Below are 19,218 nucleotides of genomic sequence, written 5' to 3' on the forward strand. Positions count from 1 at the left end.
CCTCTAGCATTACTATGATATTTGTACTTCCTAACATAAACTTCTACCGTGGAAAATATCAGGTTGCAAATCGATCTGCCAAAAGAGAATATAGATCAGTTGAACCAAAAATCATGATTCCAGATACTTGGATTTATTGTTCATATTCCATAATTCCTAAAATTACAGCTTGGTCAAGACAATAATAAATTACAAGAAGACAAGTAAAATTTGCAAAAATTATAAATATGTTGTAGAGAAACTGAAATTCAGAGGAAATCACTGTGTATTCTCATTGATAATAGGGGTCTCTTTATATAGAGGATTACAATGTATAGAATCTCAATCATACAAGAAAAGTAATCGTACATTGAATAGGAATCTAGATCCTTCTAATTTAACCATATTACCACTAGGTCAAGTAACCTAGAGTTTGGGTCAAACACAAATTAGGGTTTACTTGAACACTCCCCCTTGTGTTGCCCGAACACGGTGCTTCTCTCGTTGCCTCGTTAAAAACCTTGCCGAATAACAAAAACCCAGTCGGACAAAAATAACCTCAGTCGAAGGGGAAAAAGAGCACAACACACCCTTCACGTTTTCGAGGTGAACATGTAGACATCTCCCCCTGATGTCTGCGTCTCACCCTGATGACTACGATCATGGGAGTTCAGATAATTTCTGCAAGCCAATTCTTGCCACATGTTTCTCGAACATGGATTTGGGCAATGACTTACTAAGCAAGTCTCCCACATTATTCTCAGATCAAACCTAGTTCACTTTGGTATTTGAGGAGAGTCTGTTGTTACTGATTATGCTTGGTGTTATCGCTTTTGATATAGCCTTGCTTCATTTGTTCAAAACGAATAGCATTATCGTAAATGCTCGTAGGCTTATCTTGTGGTAGACTTCAAACCACAATTGTTCGAACATGCGTGATTATGGATCCAATCCATAAACATTCACGAACCACTTCATGAAGAGCAATAATCTCTGCATGGTTCGAAGATATAGCGACTACGGTCTGTTCTTTAGACCTCCAAGATATCACGGTCTTTTCCCATGGTGAACACTTAACCAGTTTGGGAGCGACCTTTGTGTGGGTCAGAGAGGTACCCAGCATCAACAAAACCTTCCAAAACACTTACATCGTTTTGGGATGGGGACAGAGAACGCAGGCCAGCGTTGGCGGCGTTTCTGGTGTGTGATGGGTCCGAATCCATCTTCTCTCTGTAGGGATAGAACAAGCCCATATCAATCGTACATCTCAAGTACTGAAAGATATCTTTTACACCAATCAAAATGGCGTCACGTTGGCGCAGAGCTATACCTTAGCTAACAAGTTCACTGCAAACGAGATGTCTGGTCCTGTGCATTGAGCTAAGTACAATAATGCGCCTATTGTACTCAAGTAAGACACTTTTGCCTCTAACACATCTTCGTCATCATCTTTCAGACGAAGAGGGTCCTTTTCAGGATCAAGACTACGGACGATCATGGGGGTGCTTAAAGGTTTGACCTTGTCAAAATGCCTAAGCATCTATCGACATGATGCTCAAGTTCCAAACTGAGACATAATCGTGTTCTCCCATAATCCTTCATCTCAAAATCGGATTTCAAGTGTTCAGCGGTTTCCCTTAACTCTTTAAGGGCTTCTAATGAAGATCATGTCCAACATGAACCGCGATGGAATCTGAAACTTGTTATGGAAATGCGTGGGCATATCCATTCCCAATCAAGTAGTCATTTTAGCAAGCGTTTCAACCTCTTTGTAAATGCGCTCCGTGGTCTAGAGCCACTTGACTTGGGTAAATGAAGTTCACCATGAACCTTCATGTATATTCCGTATCTAGATCCCTATAGAGATACGTAGTGACCACATTTGTAAGCTGCATGTTCAGTTATTCGAAAACTACCAAACTGACAGGGTAGTGGAGTGCAATGACATCCATTACGAGAGAATATGTCTCATCGTAGTCGATTTTAGGGCGTTTTATGAGAAGCCTTGCGCCATAAGGCGAGATTACCATCTCTTTTTCTCACTACGCTTTCTAACGAAGACCCATTAGTCAACAGGTTTTATGTTAGGAGGTGTTGACATCACTAGCTTGAAAACCTTCCTCTTCGTTAGAAAATTCATCTTAACCTGGATCGCATCTTTCCATTTAGGCCAAATTTCTCTACGTTGGCATTCATTCATCAACGGAGCGTGGTTCGATATCATCTGACTCAATAAACTCATGTGTAACGAAATGCGCAACTACATCATCAATTATGATGGAGTTTCTATCCCACGTCTCAAATACACTAGTGTAAGTTTCATAGAGCTCTATATTCTCGGGAATAGGTTCTGATGTTGAGGCGTCCCCCAACGATAACCCTAACTCGGAAGATTCTCATGAGACGGATTTTAAGTCTTGATGATCAAAGGATTGGAATGTGCCAAAATGTCATTCGAACCTAGGGGCCTCCCACACATCCTAGTTGGGACCATGGCCTGTAACGCCAGAGTGCCACTCTCTTTGGCGTTGGTGTCATGCCTACCTCCGTGTAGAGTGGCGCTACATCCTCTCGTAGGGACGTCCTTCCTTGCAGGCTTGTTTGCAGCATATTTGTGTGATCTTATCACTTTAACAGAGATCGAGATGAGACATAGTGGGGACAGGTCATGACAATTCTTGTCGTTCCTACTGAACATCCGTGTTCTTATCTCCCCCTAACGAGGGGAAGACTGTCTCATCAAAGTGACAACCCGCAAATCTAACGGTAATGAGATCGCCTTGCAAGGGCATTAAGTGGCGGACGATTGTTGGAGTCTCAAATCCAACGTAGTTGCCCATTCGTCTGTAAGGACCCATCATAGAGCGCTGTGGTGGCACAATTGGCACATAAATGGCTCACTCAAATATACGTAAGTACGATACTTGTACCCAGTCACTAGCTGTAACGTAGAGGTACATTCAGTGGCGGTGGGTCGTAGACGAATTAGCATAGCTACAGAGATATTGCATCACCCTAAGCGGATATAAGGAGATTGGTGCACATTACCAATGTCCGGACTATCATCGTAGTCGTTTCCGCAAGACCATTTGGATGTGTACATGAGAATATGATGTCCAACATCAGTCCCATTGCAATATCCATAGAAAGTCTTTCGATGTAAGCTCTCTAGCATAGTCAAATCCAATTGACTGAATAGGATGATCTGGGGAGTGAGCCCGTTGTCATATGATATGTGCTAGGAGTGTAGCATAAGCAGCATTTATAGGTGGACAATGGCACAACATGTGACCAGCGTATTTGCGTGTCAACTAACATCATGAAATATTTAAGCGTCCGCAAGTTGGTTGAATCAATCCACAAAATCCCCATGGATTCTATGTAAGAACAGAATGAGTATGTTCATTTCCTTTGCATAGGACGGTCTTAGTTCTAATTTCCCTAAGGAACGGGCTTTGTAAAACGAGCGAGAGGCTTTAGAAGCAACCAATGAGTATTTTGGTTAGGTCTGAGCGTCTGAAACGTTATTTGAAGCAAGTTGGTGATTGCAACATCACCTGGGGCTCCATCACCATGATGGACGCTATCCATGGCGTTATGGATAGGGACTGCGCCAACCCTAGGCTGATGGTGGACGGAGGCGGTGCCCTAGGCAGCTGCGTCGGTCACACTTAGTCCAGAAATCAACTTTTGATTCATGCTTCGTTTCGCTCTAAAGAAATGATGTCCATGTGAAGTCTTTAGTAGACGGATCATCATATCATGACCAGGATGACCTATCATGTCGTGACAAAGCCAATATGTGTCTAAATCCAAGAGATCTTCTCTCGTAACTTTATTGGATTTAATAGCTCGAATAGTGACATAAAATCCACTAGAGAGACACATAAACTTCTCTAAGATGCGCCTTTATTCGCAATCATTAGAGGTATTGCAAAGGAACTCATTTCCGTTATCTACATGCGTTTTCATATGGAATCCATCGGCTATTCATAGGTGTGATTCGCCCTAGAAGCGTAAAGAGTTTCTGTGACAGTAATTAAGGTGTCATTTGGCAAATGGAACTTGGGCTATTCCATGTCCTTGAATTAATACTGATGGCCCAGCCATCGTAGTCACAAAAGTCATATGCTTAGAATCAAAATAGAGTCATAAAGAACTCAAAATTTTATTCATAAGCCAACGGAGTTACATCATTGTCTCTTTGACTAAACAAAATCTAATCCAAAATGATAGCTAATGCAAAACAATGGTAGTCGTCTAACTTCTTTTGGTAATTCCAAAATAAATGTGACCAGGTGAGTAGAGAGATGTCGGTGGAGTAAGGCTCGCTTAAGTACCACTAATCTCATAACCTTCCTAGACATCACACTTACTTTGAGTGAGCCTACTTTGAAGAAAAGCTAAACCGTTGGCATTTACTACAAAAATATATGGCAATTGCCTATTACATCTCTTGGAAAAATAAAGACTTAAACAGAATCGGCGATCTATTGATCCCAGCCAGATTTGTAGTCTTCAACCCTTCACTCTAGATCATCTTCTTGATCTTCTTGTTCCATATAGTGAGCTTCTCTTGCTTCACAATATGCTTTGTACGCGGTGACAATTTCTTCACGAGCTCTACAAATGTGTGCCCAATGATCAGACACTCCACATCGAGAACATACATCTCTTTGCTCAAACTCCATTGATTGAGAAGCTTTGAAAGCGTCATTTAGATGGCTCTTAGTGTTGGTGGCGCACCAACATGGCCAGAGGCATTGCCTCCCTCTCTCTTTCCACGTTTACCTCTTGGGTTCCGTGTTCGCCTATTTTGGTGATTACCTTCCAAGTAGAGCGATTAATGGACCAGAACGTCCAAATGTATCCCTAAAATTAGGGTTTCGCTCTTGGCGCCCTCTCTTTGGGGCGCGACTATAATTGGATTCCTGAATATGCTATGTTCCCACGGATCTCGAATTATAGTTCTTCACAAGGATGTTGTCATGCTTTTCAGCGACATTCATAGCTCCAATGATCTCATGAAACCTTGTGATTCGTCTTGCAGTAACATTGATTCGATAGTTCTTAGCAACCATCAATGCAGAGACGGGGAAAGTAGAGAGAGTCTTCTTGCTCAACATCGCATTTGTGATCTCTTTACCACATAATTCCATTAAGGATTTAATGCGAAGTGCTTCCGAGTTGTAGTCAAGAACTGACTTGAAATCACAGAAGCGGAGGCTATGCCATCTCACTTCTAGGTCATGAAGCAGGGAGTCACGGACGTTGCCAAATCTATCTTCGAGTGAGACCCACAGCCTTCTAGGGTCTTCTTCATACATACACTCGTACTGGAGCGAATCATCCATATGACGAGTCATTAGGATGATGACTTTCACCTTATTTGCCTCTAAGGCTGCTCTATTTGCTTCCAAAGCTTGAGCTTGCTCAACAATTAGTACGTCCTGGCTAGGCTCGAGAATCGTATCCAAGATTCCATCGGCCTTGAGATGCTGGCAGATATCACGAACCCACCTGTGATATTCAGAGCCAGTTGTTCCCAATGGAGCAAAATCTAATTTGTTCAGGTTACTCATCCTGAAAGAGAACAAGAAATTAGGGTTAGTTTCGAAGCGAAAAAGGCTACCACGAAAACAAATAAAATTTCTGAGCGTAGTTGCTTCCAAGAAATTAGGAATTTCCGAGCGTAGTCGCTTCCAAGAAATTCGATTCCAAGAGGGGTTGGATTAGATCGAAACAATGATGTTTGCGGTCAATCGTTTTATCTCAACAAACTCTAAGTTTGGAGAACTCTACAAGCTCCAAGTTTGGAGTGAGCACGAACCCCCACAATTTGGCTTAATTTGGTCTCCCCTATGATAAAGAAAGGGGGGTAGAAGAAGGGAGGTTGCAAGTCCCTGAAAAAGAAGAGAAATTAAATTTAAAAACTCTAAAAAAACGAGAACGTTTAGTAAAAAATATCTCGAAATAGGACGCCGGAAAATTTGACTGGAAAAAGTGGTCAGAAAAAGTTGCCGGAAAGTGGCCAAAAAATGGCCGGAAAAGTCGCAGGAATGTGGCCGGAAAAGTCGCATGAAAAGTGGTTGACCGGAGGGCTGACGTGGCAGTGGGTCCTGCTGTTGATATGGCAGTGGGTCCCTGTGTTGACATGGTTGTGGGTCCTCCTGTTGACGTGGCAGTGGGCCTGCGTCAGTGGACCTCCGCCTTAGGCTTCTTGGGCTTCTTTTCCTTTCCCCCTTTTTTTTTTTTTCCTTTTCTTTTCTGCCAGTTCAAGACGCAGATGCTCAGATGGCCGGTTCAAGTATTTTTAGGCCCGTTTTTGAACTTTTTCTTCCGGTTCCTGAAACTTCTTATCAGTGGGCTTCTGCTATCAAAATTTGGTGAAAATGGGAGGTCCGGAAGATGGTGAACCAGTGGAATATTTGTTGAGTGTTGTATGAAGCTTCCGGTGGCCGGTTCGGTAGGTTTCCGGCCGGTTCTTGGGGTGCCGCCGCCGGTTCTGGATTCCTGGAATCAAGTTCTTCAATGTGTGAGGTGGAGGCAGAAAAGGCTTCAAGGTTTTATATTCGGATTCAAAGTTTTTAGCTTCTTGAATCAGGGTTTGGCTATTTGTTTCAGGATTAGGGCTTCGTGCTGATAACGTGTTGTAGAGAAACTAAAATTGAGAGGAAATCGCTGTGTATTCTCATTGATAATAGGGGCCTCTTTATATAGGGGATTACAATGTATAGAATCTCAATCATACAAGGAAAGTAATCGTACATTGAATAGGAATCTAGATCCTTCTAATTTAACCCTAGTACCACCAGATCAAGTAACCTAGAGTTTGGGCCAAACACAAATTAGGGTTTACTTGAACAAAATACATAAAATAAGGGTGCGTCTACAGTATATTAATGTATCGATATATAAAAGATATAATACACTAATTTGATACCGGAGTAGACTAATTAACTTCATGCATCAGTGTATTACTTTTTTTTTTTTTTTGATCTTGAGTTGCTCTACGACCGTAGAGAATTGATCTATTGATAATCCACTATATGAAATTGGTCTATATTTAATGTACCGATATATTAATATATATATATATATATATATATATTTAAAACAAAATACGTTAATACAACATAGAGTTTTCCACAAAACAAAAGGGTTTAAACTTTGCACAGTAGACGATCATGTAAGGCTATGTTTGGTAGGGCTTTTTTGCTCCCCTGCTTATAAGCAGAAGAGCAATAACCATTTGGTAACGCAGCTTATCCTCAGCTTTTTCCAAAAGCTGCCCCAGCTTCTATCGAAAAGCAGAAGCTGGCTCCCCCCTGCTTTTAGAATCCAGAAGCTGGAGAGCACTGTAGCGGAGATTACTGTACATTAATGAATTTTTTTAAATCCCGGTGAATACCCTCCGTTGGTTGAAGGAATTACAGGAATCTGCCATTAAACCCTCGATTGAAACCGTCTGACCAGAGAACCAAGCCCTCGATCCCTATCCTCTCTCGATCCCAATCCTCTGACCAGAGAACGCCATCACCCTCGATCCTCCTCTGACCAGAGAACGCCATCACCATCGCCGCATCAGTCGCCGGGTCGCCGCATCTCGATCTCAAACTCAACGCTGCCTCACTTGCATTTCGGAAGTGAAATCGAAGCCCCAAGAGCAAGTCAGTCTCTCTCCCTCTACTTCGTTCTTATCTTTAAATTCCTGCTCGAAACCTCTTGCTCATCATCTTCGACTTTCGCTTTTGTTTACTCTGAGAATCAATCGATCTCTTTGTTGTGTTCTTCAATTCTTGTTTCTCTTTCTTTAGTAATTTCCTTTTTTTTTTAATTAATTTTTCTTTTCACCAGTGAAGCCAATATCCCTGCAATCTATCTTCTTCCTTCTTCAATTTTCTTTTTCTGCAATTTCCGCTCCGCAGTCCTCGAATATCTCGCTGCTAGTTTTTTGGGTTTGTGTTGGGACCAATTGGGATTGGGTTTGTTCATGAGCTAGCTGAATTTTATGACAGCAATGAAGTTTGATTTTGAATCTTGGGGTTTCCAGGTTTGCAATGTTTTCGAATTTGGTTGCTTGGAAGAGATAGGACTGGTTTGCAATCTGGGTAAGCTAGTCATGCTACTTTCCGATTTAAAACTGTTTGTTTCACTTTAGATTTCTTTTATGAATAATGAAGAGCAAGTTGCATGCACAACCCAGAGAAAGTACTAGGAAAAGATGAAAAAGTTTGTATCTTTATTGGAGAAAGTTTGTACCATTGATGCTCCGTAAAATAAAAACTGTGATTTTGATGTGGTTCGGAGACTTGTATATGTTGGTATTGAGTCGAAAATGGGCACTTTATGCTAGAATTGTGGAAGTTAAGAATCATTAGTAAGTCATGATGCATTTTGTATTTGAAGTCATACTGTGGAATAACATTGAGCAAGCAACTGTATTAGGCGTATATCCAAATGGCCCTAATTTGCATAGGAGCAAAGCAGCTTCATCCAGTGCATATGATTCTGTAGTTTATGTTAATGGTATGGCCATGAACGAACCATGAACGAAAAACCACTGCATTATGAATTTCTTATTTACCATGTGTAGACAGATTCGACAACCAGTGAATAAACGCCTCTTCATGTCCTTCTTCTTCCTTGGTCCTATCTCAATGGCATTCTTATAATCTATCATATAATAACTTGTTCAAATTGATGGTTTTTCACTTTATCATGGATTTAATTGGGGTTGTCTTATGTTGTGTGGTTCTGTGAACAATATTGCAGGGGTGACATCTCTTCCACATTGGGAATATTGCAATTATTGTCTAGTATGTGGAAGGGTGCCAATTTTCCTGTTGGTATATTGTCTCTTCCAATTTGATGGTCAGGGCTAGCTGCAGAAGATTTGGTGAGTGACCATTTCTTTAATTTTGTTGGATCATTATGCTTTCAGGGTCAGGGCTATGTTGGACTGCAGTTAATTGATTGTTATCATGTAATTCAAGTTACTGGTGTTTGTATTTATTTTGATAATCATGCAGCTATGTTACAGGTAGACATGATAATAATTACTGATGGCAATTGTATTCTTGGCCTAGGTGGCTAGGTGACCTTGGAGTTCTTCAAACTGGAATACCAATAGGAAAACGTGATATATATGTTGCTGCAGCTGGTATTAATTCACAGAGTCATTGGGAGTTCAAGCGGAATACCAAGCAATGCAGCAAATTATATTATCTTTCATCATCTAAAACTTAGCTAGAAAACTTGAAATGTATGAATGCGTTAACAATGTTCCTTAAATTCAATGTTTGATGAATTGATGTATCACAATACTTTTGGTACAAATATTGATCATGGTTTGCATTCAATTTGATTTTCAATTGTTTATTAATGTGCATTAGGTAACACACCCATAATACACTTGACTACATTGTATTATCAATAAAACTGAAAGTTAAGAAAAATTTATAAGGACATAATATGTTTGACTACATTGTATTACCAAACAATCAAGGCAAAATAATCTCTCATGTCTAATTTGGTCATTCTACAAACAAAAAGCACAAGCCAGTTTGAGTTTACCAAACACTTTGCCACTGTTTTTGCCACTGACAGCTCTTATAAAAAGCCAGTTTACCAAACACTCAGCTACTTTGCTTTTCAGCCACTTATTCTCAGAAATAAGCAAAAGCCAACTTTTAAGAAAAGCCCAGCCATACCAAACATAACCTAAGACTTGCAAACGTGGACCACATGATATCAGGACTAGTACAGGGCTACAGGGATGATTGGATGACAACAAAAGTGCAAAACAAATGGTTAAAACTTGCACGTAAATAGTACTGGACTGGTACAAGATCAACGACACGAGAATCTAAGACTTGCGAAATGCGTGGGGTTAAGGGTCTTTCTATCCTAGTCACCAGTGAAAACACAGTTGCCCAAAGGACCCTTCAGAAGGACGAGTCTTAGCAACCCATCAGCTTATTCAGCTACCTTCTTATCAAGTTGCCATAAGGAAGACGACATACATCAAAACAATGATAAAGTAATTTGTGCTTCACAATCAAAAATTCAAAATCACTTGACAGTAGTTGGGGTGTCTCAAATCCTAAGAGACACATTTGCAAGGTTCTCATTATTCCACGTAGGAATTAAATTCTCAACAAGATCGAGCGCATAAAGAATTTCTTACCGCCATCAAAGACCTGAACGTCTCAAGAGTCATGGATTCAGGAGGGCCAATAGGTAAGTTGGCCTGTTCCACTATGTTGTCAACTCGCTTGACAAGTGCATCATCAATCCAACCAAGGCGGTAGGACATATATATTAACAGCCATAACATAAACAAAATAGGACACAATCGATGGACTTAATTTGAATACTGAAGAAATTAAGATTTTGTATGGATGAACTAGCTAGTGCATGCGAATCCCGTAGCTAGGGAGAGGATCATATATGTCATTACCATGCCAGCTGCAACAGCTTCTCCATGGAACCACTTCCCATTTTCTATTGCCTGAAAAGTCATGGTAAACAATGGCAAAAGATATTTAGGGTTTAGGCAAACAGTCGCAAAACTTTCATTACAGATCGAGGAAGAACTAGCAGTACTTGCACCAAACTCACATGGCCAAACGTATGACCAAAATTAAGGATGGCCCTCAGTCCACCTTCCAGCTCATCCAAGGACACAGTCTCAGCCTTCATTTCACATGAGCGCTTTATAGCATAAGCCAGAGCATTTGGATCCCTGCAATATGGATCAGATCAGACGAATTAGACACGAACTAAGCAGCATCATGCATCAATAGACTAGCTAGACGTAAAATTGAAAGAAATAACTAAATGTGCCGCATATGTTACACATGTTGTTAAAGCCTTGAGCACACTAGTTGTCCCAGAAATGCTAGCTTCAAACCATGGAGGAGGAATCGAATATGAAAATTAACTTCACTGTTCCTTAATTAGTCAAATTTTTTTTTATACGTAAGTACCTTGATATTAATACATCCATATTCCTCTCCTGCCACTCAAAGAATTCTGCATCTCTAACAAGCCCCAGTTCAATTACCTCTGCAAGTCCTGATGCTAATTCCCTATCTGGCAATGTGTTTATTGTGTCTGTGTCAATAAGCAGAGACTTGGGTTGGTAAATAGTACCAATCAAGTTCTTCCCAAGAGAGTGGTTAAACCCAGTTTTGTCCCCAGCAGAAGAATCAACCTGCAAGCCAACAATCGACCATTGGTGTATGAGAAATATATATATACATGATCATGAACAGATCGATCCAAGTACGTACATGATTCATAATGTAATTAAGGACAAGAAATAATCAGCCATGCATGCATGCACGCAGAGACCGACCTGTGACATAACAGTCGTCGGAATCTGAATGAAATTAACAACGCGAAGGAAAGAAGCAGCGGCAAAGTCTAACAAATGTACATCGCCGGTCAAGTCTCGACTCAATAGCCTTGTCAAACACTTTCATAAGAGTGTCCTACCAGTTCAAGAACGTACATGGTTAATTACTGGCTAGCCATGTAATGCAAGCACGAATATATATATATAGTCCCCCTACAGTGCGAACTGTACGGATTTCCCGTTTTTCCCCACTTTCCGATCACATTTTCATATCTTAACGTTCAGTTTTTAGGTCCTAATGTATAGATCATGTCTGCAAAATTTCAGCCAATTTGGCGATCGTTAAGGCATCCAAAACTGGAAATTACAACAATGTACACGAACGGTTCCGGTTAGACAGATTCGGTTCGTTCGTGTAAATTGAAGTTTTGGATGCCTTACCGATCACCAAATTGGCTGAAATTTTGTAGAGATAATATATACATTAGGAACTAAAAAATGAACGGTTAAAATCAAAATATGTGATCGAAAAATGGGTGAAAACAGGAAATCCGGTACGGATGTCCACACATGAGAAAAATCCTATATATATATATATATATATATAGACACACACATGCCCAATCAGGATCAGGAGTCCGCAAAACAGAAAAAGTGCATATTTGCGCCGTCGTCCATTCTCTCGCCTCGATTAGGCGCTTATGGAGGTGCTACTCCTGCCGCACGGAGATCAGGCTTCGATTTTGAGCTTCTTCTTGCCCGTAGACTAGTCGGCTACGAGTTTATAGTCGACCTTGATGGTGTGTGAGGGCTAGCCGCCCAGACCTTCGATCTCGATCACCTTGGCCTTCATCTTCATGGTGACGCCGTCAAGGATGCCCAGGATCTCCTTCCGGCAAGAGCAGCGCCTCGGTCAGGGCCTGATGTAGCTGTGAGGATGGACGTTCGCACTTTTCTATTTTGCAGACGTCCGCTTCTGAACGGCTCCGTGTGCGTGTGTGTGTGTGTGTATAGAGAGAGAGAGAGAGAGAGAGAGAGAGAGAGAGAGAGAGAGAGAGAGAGAGAGAGAGAGAGAGAGAGAGAGAGAGAGAGAGAGAGAGAGAGAGAGAGAGAGAGAGAGAGAGGCTTGCTCTGCTAAGGAACAAATTTTCATATTTTGACCACTTTTCGATCACATATTCACATCATAACCGTTCGGTTTTTAGGTCCTAATGTATAGATCAATTCTGCAAATTTTCAGCCACATTGATAATCATTAGGGTATCGAACTCGATTAAATCAATGAACAAACCGAATTTGTCCAACCTGAACTGTTCGTGTTCATAATTGTAAATTGAAGTTTTGGATGCTTTAACGATTATCAATTTGGCTGAAAATTTGCAGAGATGATCTATACATTATGACCTAAAAAATGAACGTTTAAGATGTGAATATGTGATAGAAAAGTGGTCAAAATATGGAAATCCGTTCCTTAGCAAAGGAACAGACCTCTTTAGCAGAGCAAGCATCTGTGTGTGTGTGTCTATATATATATATATATATATATGAATTTAAAAAATCAAATTTAGGATACCCACCATGTTCTTATACTTCTCTCCGTCTGGTAGAATCAAGCTCTCAACGGAAACATTTGGGTTGTCTCTTGTTAAAGCATCGACAGGTTTTTCCAAATACAATGGTGCCTCTGTTGTTAGGCCATCTCCAGTAGGAGAGAGATATATTGGGTTTAGGGTTTATTCTTTATTCATAAATAAGTGAACCATCTCCAGCAAAGGCAAGTGTAAGGCAGCGCTAAATTTTAGCCCTTTCAGGGGTGTTTGTTTCACCGAACTACCACACCCAACCTTAATTTGGGCTATGTTATAGTAAGCCATGAATCATGTTTGGCGTTGTCTAAGACTAAGGAGCAGCAAGAAAGAACAACAACAGAAGCAAACTAATGCATCATATGCACAATTCACAACAGAAGTGGGTCTGTCTCAACAACAGAAGCAAGCCATGAATCAAACGCACAATCCTCATAATTCATAAAACAATTCTGAATCTCATAAATGAAGCAAAAGCAAGCAAATCAAACACAAATTGCAAAACCCTCTCCCATACCTTGAATTGAATTGGTTCTGTCTCAAACTCTCAATTCTTGCGGCCAACAACCAAATATCAATTGGGTCTTTCCAGGCCTCCCAAAACTCAACGATTCATGACAAATGAATTTCTGTAAATCCTCCTTTACTCATCACTTTGGGCTTAATGGGTACCCGTCATCTCTGAATTTTGTGTTTTGGCTAGCAGAAAACTTAGAGGGGATTGAAGGGGAGAGTGAAAAATTGAACCTGCATAAGAGATGGAAGGAGACCCGAGCTAACAGTAGCAGAGTGAGAAAACCACGAAGCTGAAGTGAAGAGTCGAAGAGCGAGATTTTGGCTTCCACAGTCCGATGGTTTTTGGCATCGATGTGGAAAAAGGTGAGAGCGTGACTCTGGAGTCTCATTTAATTGAGTCCCAGTTGTTGCCAGACACGGGATGATGTCTATTGGACTAGATAAGGCAGTCCACTCCCATCCAATCCCACGAAACAAACAACGTCTTCAAGTTTTTTTTTATAATTTTACATTATGTTTTTCAATTTTATGATTTTATTTTATTATAAGAATATTTTAGTTTAGACTAAAATTAATTTTTAAGAGAGCCACTGTAGCAGCCATGTTTAATTAAGCTTAATTGATGTTCGTTTTTTGTGGGTCCTACAAGAGCCAAAGAGCCACCTTCAGGGCTATTTTCAGCCCTCTCCACCCATTTTTGGATCTGACCCTATTTATAGCTCTTTAGACTTTTATTGTTGGAGTTCATAATTTAAAAAAAAAAAAAATAGCTAGAGATCTCAACTGGTCTTCTGAACATTGGTTCAAGTTACCTCTCTTTGCTACACTAAGCAGATCTCATCATCATGAAGAAATAAAAAAGGAAAGGTAGCAAGACGTTAGAGACTTAAGAGTTGCTCTACAAACCCAAAGAATCAAATGGAATTCTCGACCCAAGAATAATGGTCCAACTCAACTGCTATGAGAGGTAAGATGGTGGACTTAGTGAAAATACAAGGACAGAATGTGATTTTCTGGAAAATTGGGATTGCAAGGCACGTATCAATCCCTACTAGGCAGAAACAAAAAATAATCAACAGAACACCAGATGTTTGGTTACGCAGTGAAAATCTCAACTTCTGAGATTAAAAACACTGCGGGGCTCTTACTCTTGAGAACCCAAAATAAGAATTAACTTATGATGAAGGATATGTTCGTAAAGAACTTGAATAGCACTAGCTCGGCTACAATGATTAGATGAATACTAATACCAAGTTTGTCTTCCGTCTTGAACTCCTTCTTCACTTGAACGATCACCAAATATCGCTCTCCGTTCTTCACAGCTCCTCAACTGATCTCATGAGAAGTTATACATATGAAACAATGATCAAGAACACTTAAGCATAGACAAGTGTTTTGATTATTGTGAAGGCGCAATTAGCAAGCATACAATATGTCTCCAAATCTTCTTGCATTCCACGTCCAGCCTCTCTATCAACGTCTCTTCTTTTTATATATCCAAAGGGAGCCCGTGCAATGCACCAACAAAACAGATTTTTTACCCTAATTGCATTTCAACAAGGAAACTATCTTTTGTGTTAAAAGATAACCAATTAAAGACACCAAACCCTAAAATACTTGGGAAATCAATTACACAATTTGGCAAACAGAAAAAATATCTTTAAATAAAGAATATTATACCCATTAAGCTGCAAAAATATTTTCCTGTTTTGTATGGAATGCCAACACACCAAGTTGACCAAAACTTATACCTACACTTAGGTTTTAAGAGAACTCTAGTCATGAGGTTCGGCCATGATAGTCGGTTTTGAAAGACGTCAATTTCCGACCAAATAATTAGTGCATGGTGATGCGGAGTGGGGAATAAAAAAGACCGACGCAACCATTTGTCCATGTACTTGAAAATTCAAGTTGTTCTAAAGAAACGAGCGCAGAATTTTATACACGCAATATGGGGAACAAATAGACCAGATAAAATTTTGTACAGCACAGTCCAGAAAGTCTGAACTATAGATGATTCTTTGTAGTAGTTTGCAGTGTGTGGTACAAATTTAGGACCAAGGCGGAAACATCTGCCGAACCATTTTCATTCACAATATCAAAGTTTAAACAACTTAAGATCATATTTCCAGATACTTGGATTTATTATTCACATTCAACAATTTCTAAAATTACAGGTAGAGGCTATAAACTGTAGGAAGACCAGTGAAGGGCATCTAAACTAGGGGAGAGAGTACAGGGATGAACGGATGAGAACAAAGATACAAAACAAAGGTTCAAAACTTGCACATAAATGGTACTGGCACAAGATCAACCACATGCAAATCAGGACTTGCAAAATGCATGGAGTGTTTCGTCCAGGGCCTTTCTATCATAGTCCCCTGTGAAAACACAATTTCCCAAAGGACCTTTCAGAAGGATCAGCCTTAGCAATCCATCAGCTACCTTCTTATCAACCTGTCATAGGAGGATTAAATTAAAATCAAGAGCATGGAAAAAAAGAACATTATACATATACATACATATATATTTAAAGCTAGAATATCTCTTACAGCACCATTTACTTACCGCCATCACAGCCTTGAACGTCTCCACAGTCACAGACTCAGGAGGGCCAATAGGTAGCTTGGCCTGTTTTACAATATTGTGAACTCGCTTCACTAGTGAATCATCAATCCAACCAAGGCGGTAGGACATATCAACAGCCATGACCTAAACATATGAGATAACGTTCATCATTGAAAAAAAAGATTTTTTTAGGAACAAAAGGTGCAAAAGTAGAGGATTATTACCATGCCAGCTGCAACAGCTTCTCCATGGAACCACTTCCCATAGCCAAGCCCTGTTTCTATTGCCTGAAACAACATGGTAAACAATGACAAAGAATTAATTCCTCTTGCAGATTATAGACCATCACATAAACACAGGTGGCAAACACTGGCAAAACTTGGATTATAAAGAAACAATTAGCCACTACAAAACAAAACTCACATGGCCAAATGTATGGCCCAAATTCAGAGTTGCCCTCAGTCCACCTTCTTTCTCATCCAAGGACACAACCTCAGCCTTATTTTCACATGAGCGCTTTATAGCATAAGCGAGAGCACTTGGATCCCTGCAATGGACTATATGAATTAGTCATGAAGCATCAAATAGACTAGATAAGGTCATAAAAAAAAACAGGTCGAGATTTTTGAGGTCTGTCAACTGGAGCAGCTCATAAACATCACGTTTTACTAATGGTGAGATTGTGACTTGAGAACATTTCAATAAAAAAGGGCCATGGGGGCACTTTTATATCCCAGAAAAATGTTCCTAGTCAAATGTCACCTGAACTATGAGGAATATGCATGCATAAATCGGGAAACTTCACTGTTCCTTCGTGTGAATATTATACCTTGCTATTAATGCGTCCATATTCCTCTCCTGCCACTCAAAGAATTCTGCATCTCTAATAAGTCCGTACTTAATGACTTCAGCAAGCCCTGATGCCAGCTCCCTATCTGGTAACGTATTTAGTGTGTCCGTGTCGATAAGCACACACTGGGGCTGGTAAAAAGCTCCAATCAAGTTCTTCCCTAGAGGGTGGTTGATCCCAGTTTTTCCCCCAACAGAAGAATCAACCTGCAAGCCAAATAACATTCAACACGTGAAAAATGCTGAACAAACGTGCATGATTCTCAAAAAGACAAGAAGTTATTAGTGATAGACCTGTGCCATAACAGTTGTCGGAATCTGAATGAAATTAACACCGCGAAGGAAAGAAGCAGCAGCGTAGCCACACATGTCACCAACCACACCACCTCCAAGGGCAACAAATGTACATCGCCGGTCCAGTCTTGACTCAATGGCCTTGTCAAACACTTTCATAAGAGTATCCTACCATTTCAAGAACATAATTACTCATAGTTCAGCCTCCAATAAACTACTACATACACCAAATTTTATATCAAAACATTCAGATACTCACCATGTCCTTATACTTCTCCCCATCCGGCAAAATCACACTCTCAACTGTAACATTGGGGTTATCTTTCGTCAAAGCATCAACAACTTTGTCCAAATACAATGGCGCAACCGTGGTGTTAGTCACCACCAGCACTCTCTTTCCATGAACATGCCTACATTGAATTAAAAACCAAACCATAAGAACTAACACAACCCCCAAGACCACACTAGCTAATCACTCAAGTAAAGTTTTAATCTTTACTTCCTAGAATTTCAAGTACTTTTCTCATGATCTATTCCCTGTTACTAAAGCTAATCGCTCCTAGTAAAAAAAAAAACTTAATCTTTTCACTTCTGATGTATTTATCTCAGCCAAATAATCACAAAGCAGTAAAAATAACCAATTCCAACAGCATTTTGATAGAAACAATTAATCACTATCCACCACAGTAAAAAAGCTAAATAGAATTTTCAGAATTGAAACCTTTGGAGAAGCTCGGGTTGGTCAAGAAGTCCGGATCCAATGTAAATCGGGTAGCTCCGATTGCCCAAATCCACATCCACAACGACCGGAGCCGCCGGACCCGTTGTACTCGGCGGTTGATCCACCAGCTGCGCCGAATTCGCCATTATCTTCGACTTCGATTTCGCTAGGCTAAGCTTAACGGAGCAATTGGAAGCGAAGGAAGACCGGAGAGCCGCGACGCCGGGGGTCTGGACCCGAAGAGAGAGCTCCGAGGGGTTGAAGAGTGAGGGTTTGGCGGTGGGCTTCGAGGAGAGGGAGATGGAGAAGGGGTTGGCGGTGGAGGCCATGGAGTCGGGTACGGGTCAGGGTCGGGTCGGGGTTGGGGTAGAGAAGAAGAGGAGGAGGTGAGTGTTGGTGTGAGGATGTGACATTGTGTTGTGGAAAAGAGGAGGGAAGAAGATGAAGAAGCAGCGTTTTGTGGGGTTAGGTGAGTGGCGGTAATTTGAGGCAGCCACGAGACGGACCATTAGGTCCGGTGGGATGATTTTCTCGTGATAAATTGGTTAGTAACTGTCACTGTTTTTCTCTTTGGCTCTGATGTCATATTTGATTTACGGTTAAAACGACAGTTTAGTAATTAAAGATGATCGTTTTTAGATTTAGACGATTTGGTCAAAATAGTGCACCAAATGTACCATGTTAGTACGTTGTTTAAACATCGATACTGATAGATTGGTTGATCAAATATGAGATTTGTTGTTGTGGAGGAAGCAAATCTAGTGCAACTAGTGAATTTTAAAAGAGTAACGTATTTGTTCATGAGTTGATTTTTTAAATATTTATCAAAAATGTTATAAAATCGTACATCGTTAGATTGAAATCACCATACAGATTAGTTATGTATTAGAATAAAAATTCAGGAGATAAAATGAATCCGCGTTCAATCAGAAAACATTGTTTTTTGTTTTGTAATGTGTCCATTTGTTCATATATATAACATGAGATTCATGTTCATGTACCTAGCTATCTACCATAAGTTCTGTTGATGATCTAGTTTGAAAGTTTGCCATAACTGTACGTTTTGGGGATCGTTCTCTAATATTCCAACATGTTAGTTACCGAAAGGTCAGACACAAGCTTTGGTTGGTTGCTTATGTAAAGCCTAACCAACAATTTTGCATATGGCCCAGCCGGTCATCATTTCCCATAGATCTCTTAATTTAGTACCATTAACAAGTTGAGTGATCTACAACTAAAAAAAAGTTGAGTGATCAAATGAGAGACTTAATTAAGGGATGTTCCTACAACAAAACGCCAGTTAATCTCAATATATATATACATGGATTGAATAACAACATTTA

General features: G+C 40.2%; 1 protein-coding gene and 1 pseudogene across 1 annotated transcript; both read right to left on the reverse strand.

Annotated features, from left to right (window-relative positions):
• Nucleotides 1-9,831: 9,831 nt before the first annotated feature.
• Nucleotides 9,832-13,606, reverse strand: LOC112183688 (annotated as a pseudogene).
• A 1,887-nt stretch (nucleotides 13,607-15,493) lies between these two features.
• On the reverse strand, nucleotides 15,494-18,316 carry LOC112187197 (3-dehydroquinate synthase, chloroplastic). The gene is made up of 8 exons (XM_024325886.2): nucleotides 17,876-18,316; nucleotides 17,414-17,564; nucleotides 17,155-17,322; nucleotides 16,841-17,067; nucleotides 16,435-16,558; nucleotides 16,236-16,298; nucleotides 16,012-16,155; nucleotides 15,494-15,900 (listed from the first exon to the last, which is right to left on the reverse strand). Exons 1-8 carry the CDS (start codon nucleotides 18,202-18,204, stop codon nucleotides 15,769-15,771), a joined length of 1,338 nt encoding a protein of 445 aa, XP_024181654.1. The 5' UTR covers nucleotides 18,205-18,316; the 3' UTR covers nucleotides 15,494-15,768.
• Nucleotides 18,317-19,218: the final 902 nt, after the last annotated feature.

This window comes from Rosa chinensis, chromosome 2 (genome assembly GCF_002994745.2).
Source record: "Rosa chinensis cultivar Old Blush chromosome 2, RchiOBHm-V2, whole genome shotgun sequence".
NCBI lineage: Eukaryota > Viridiplantae > Streptophyta > Magnoliopsida > Rosales > Rosaceae > Rosa > Rosa chinensis.

Excerpts from the sequence above, each read along its gene's own strand:
- LOC112187197 (XM_024325886.2), bottom strand. The coding sequence starts at position 18,204 with ATGGCCTCCACCGCCAACCCCTTCTCCATCTCCCTCTCCTCGAAGCCC. Across the intron at positions 17,323-17,413 it reads GGGAGAAGTATAAGGACATG|GATACTCTTATGAAAGTGTT; the intron begins GTGAGTATCTGA and ends TTGAAATGGTAG. Across the intron at positions 17,068-17,154 it reads CGACAACTGTTATGGCACAG|GTTGATTCTTCTGTTGGGGG; the intron begins GTCTATCACTAA and ends TTTGGCTTGCAG.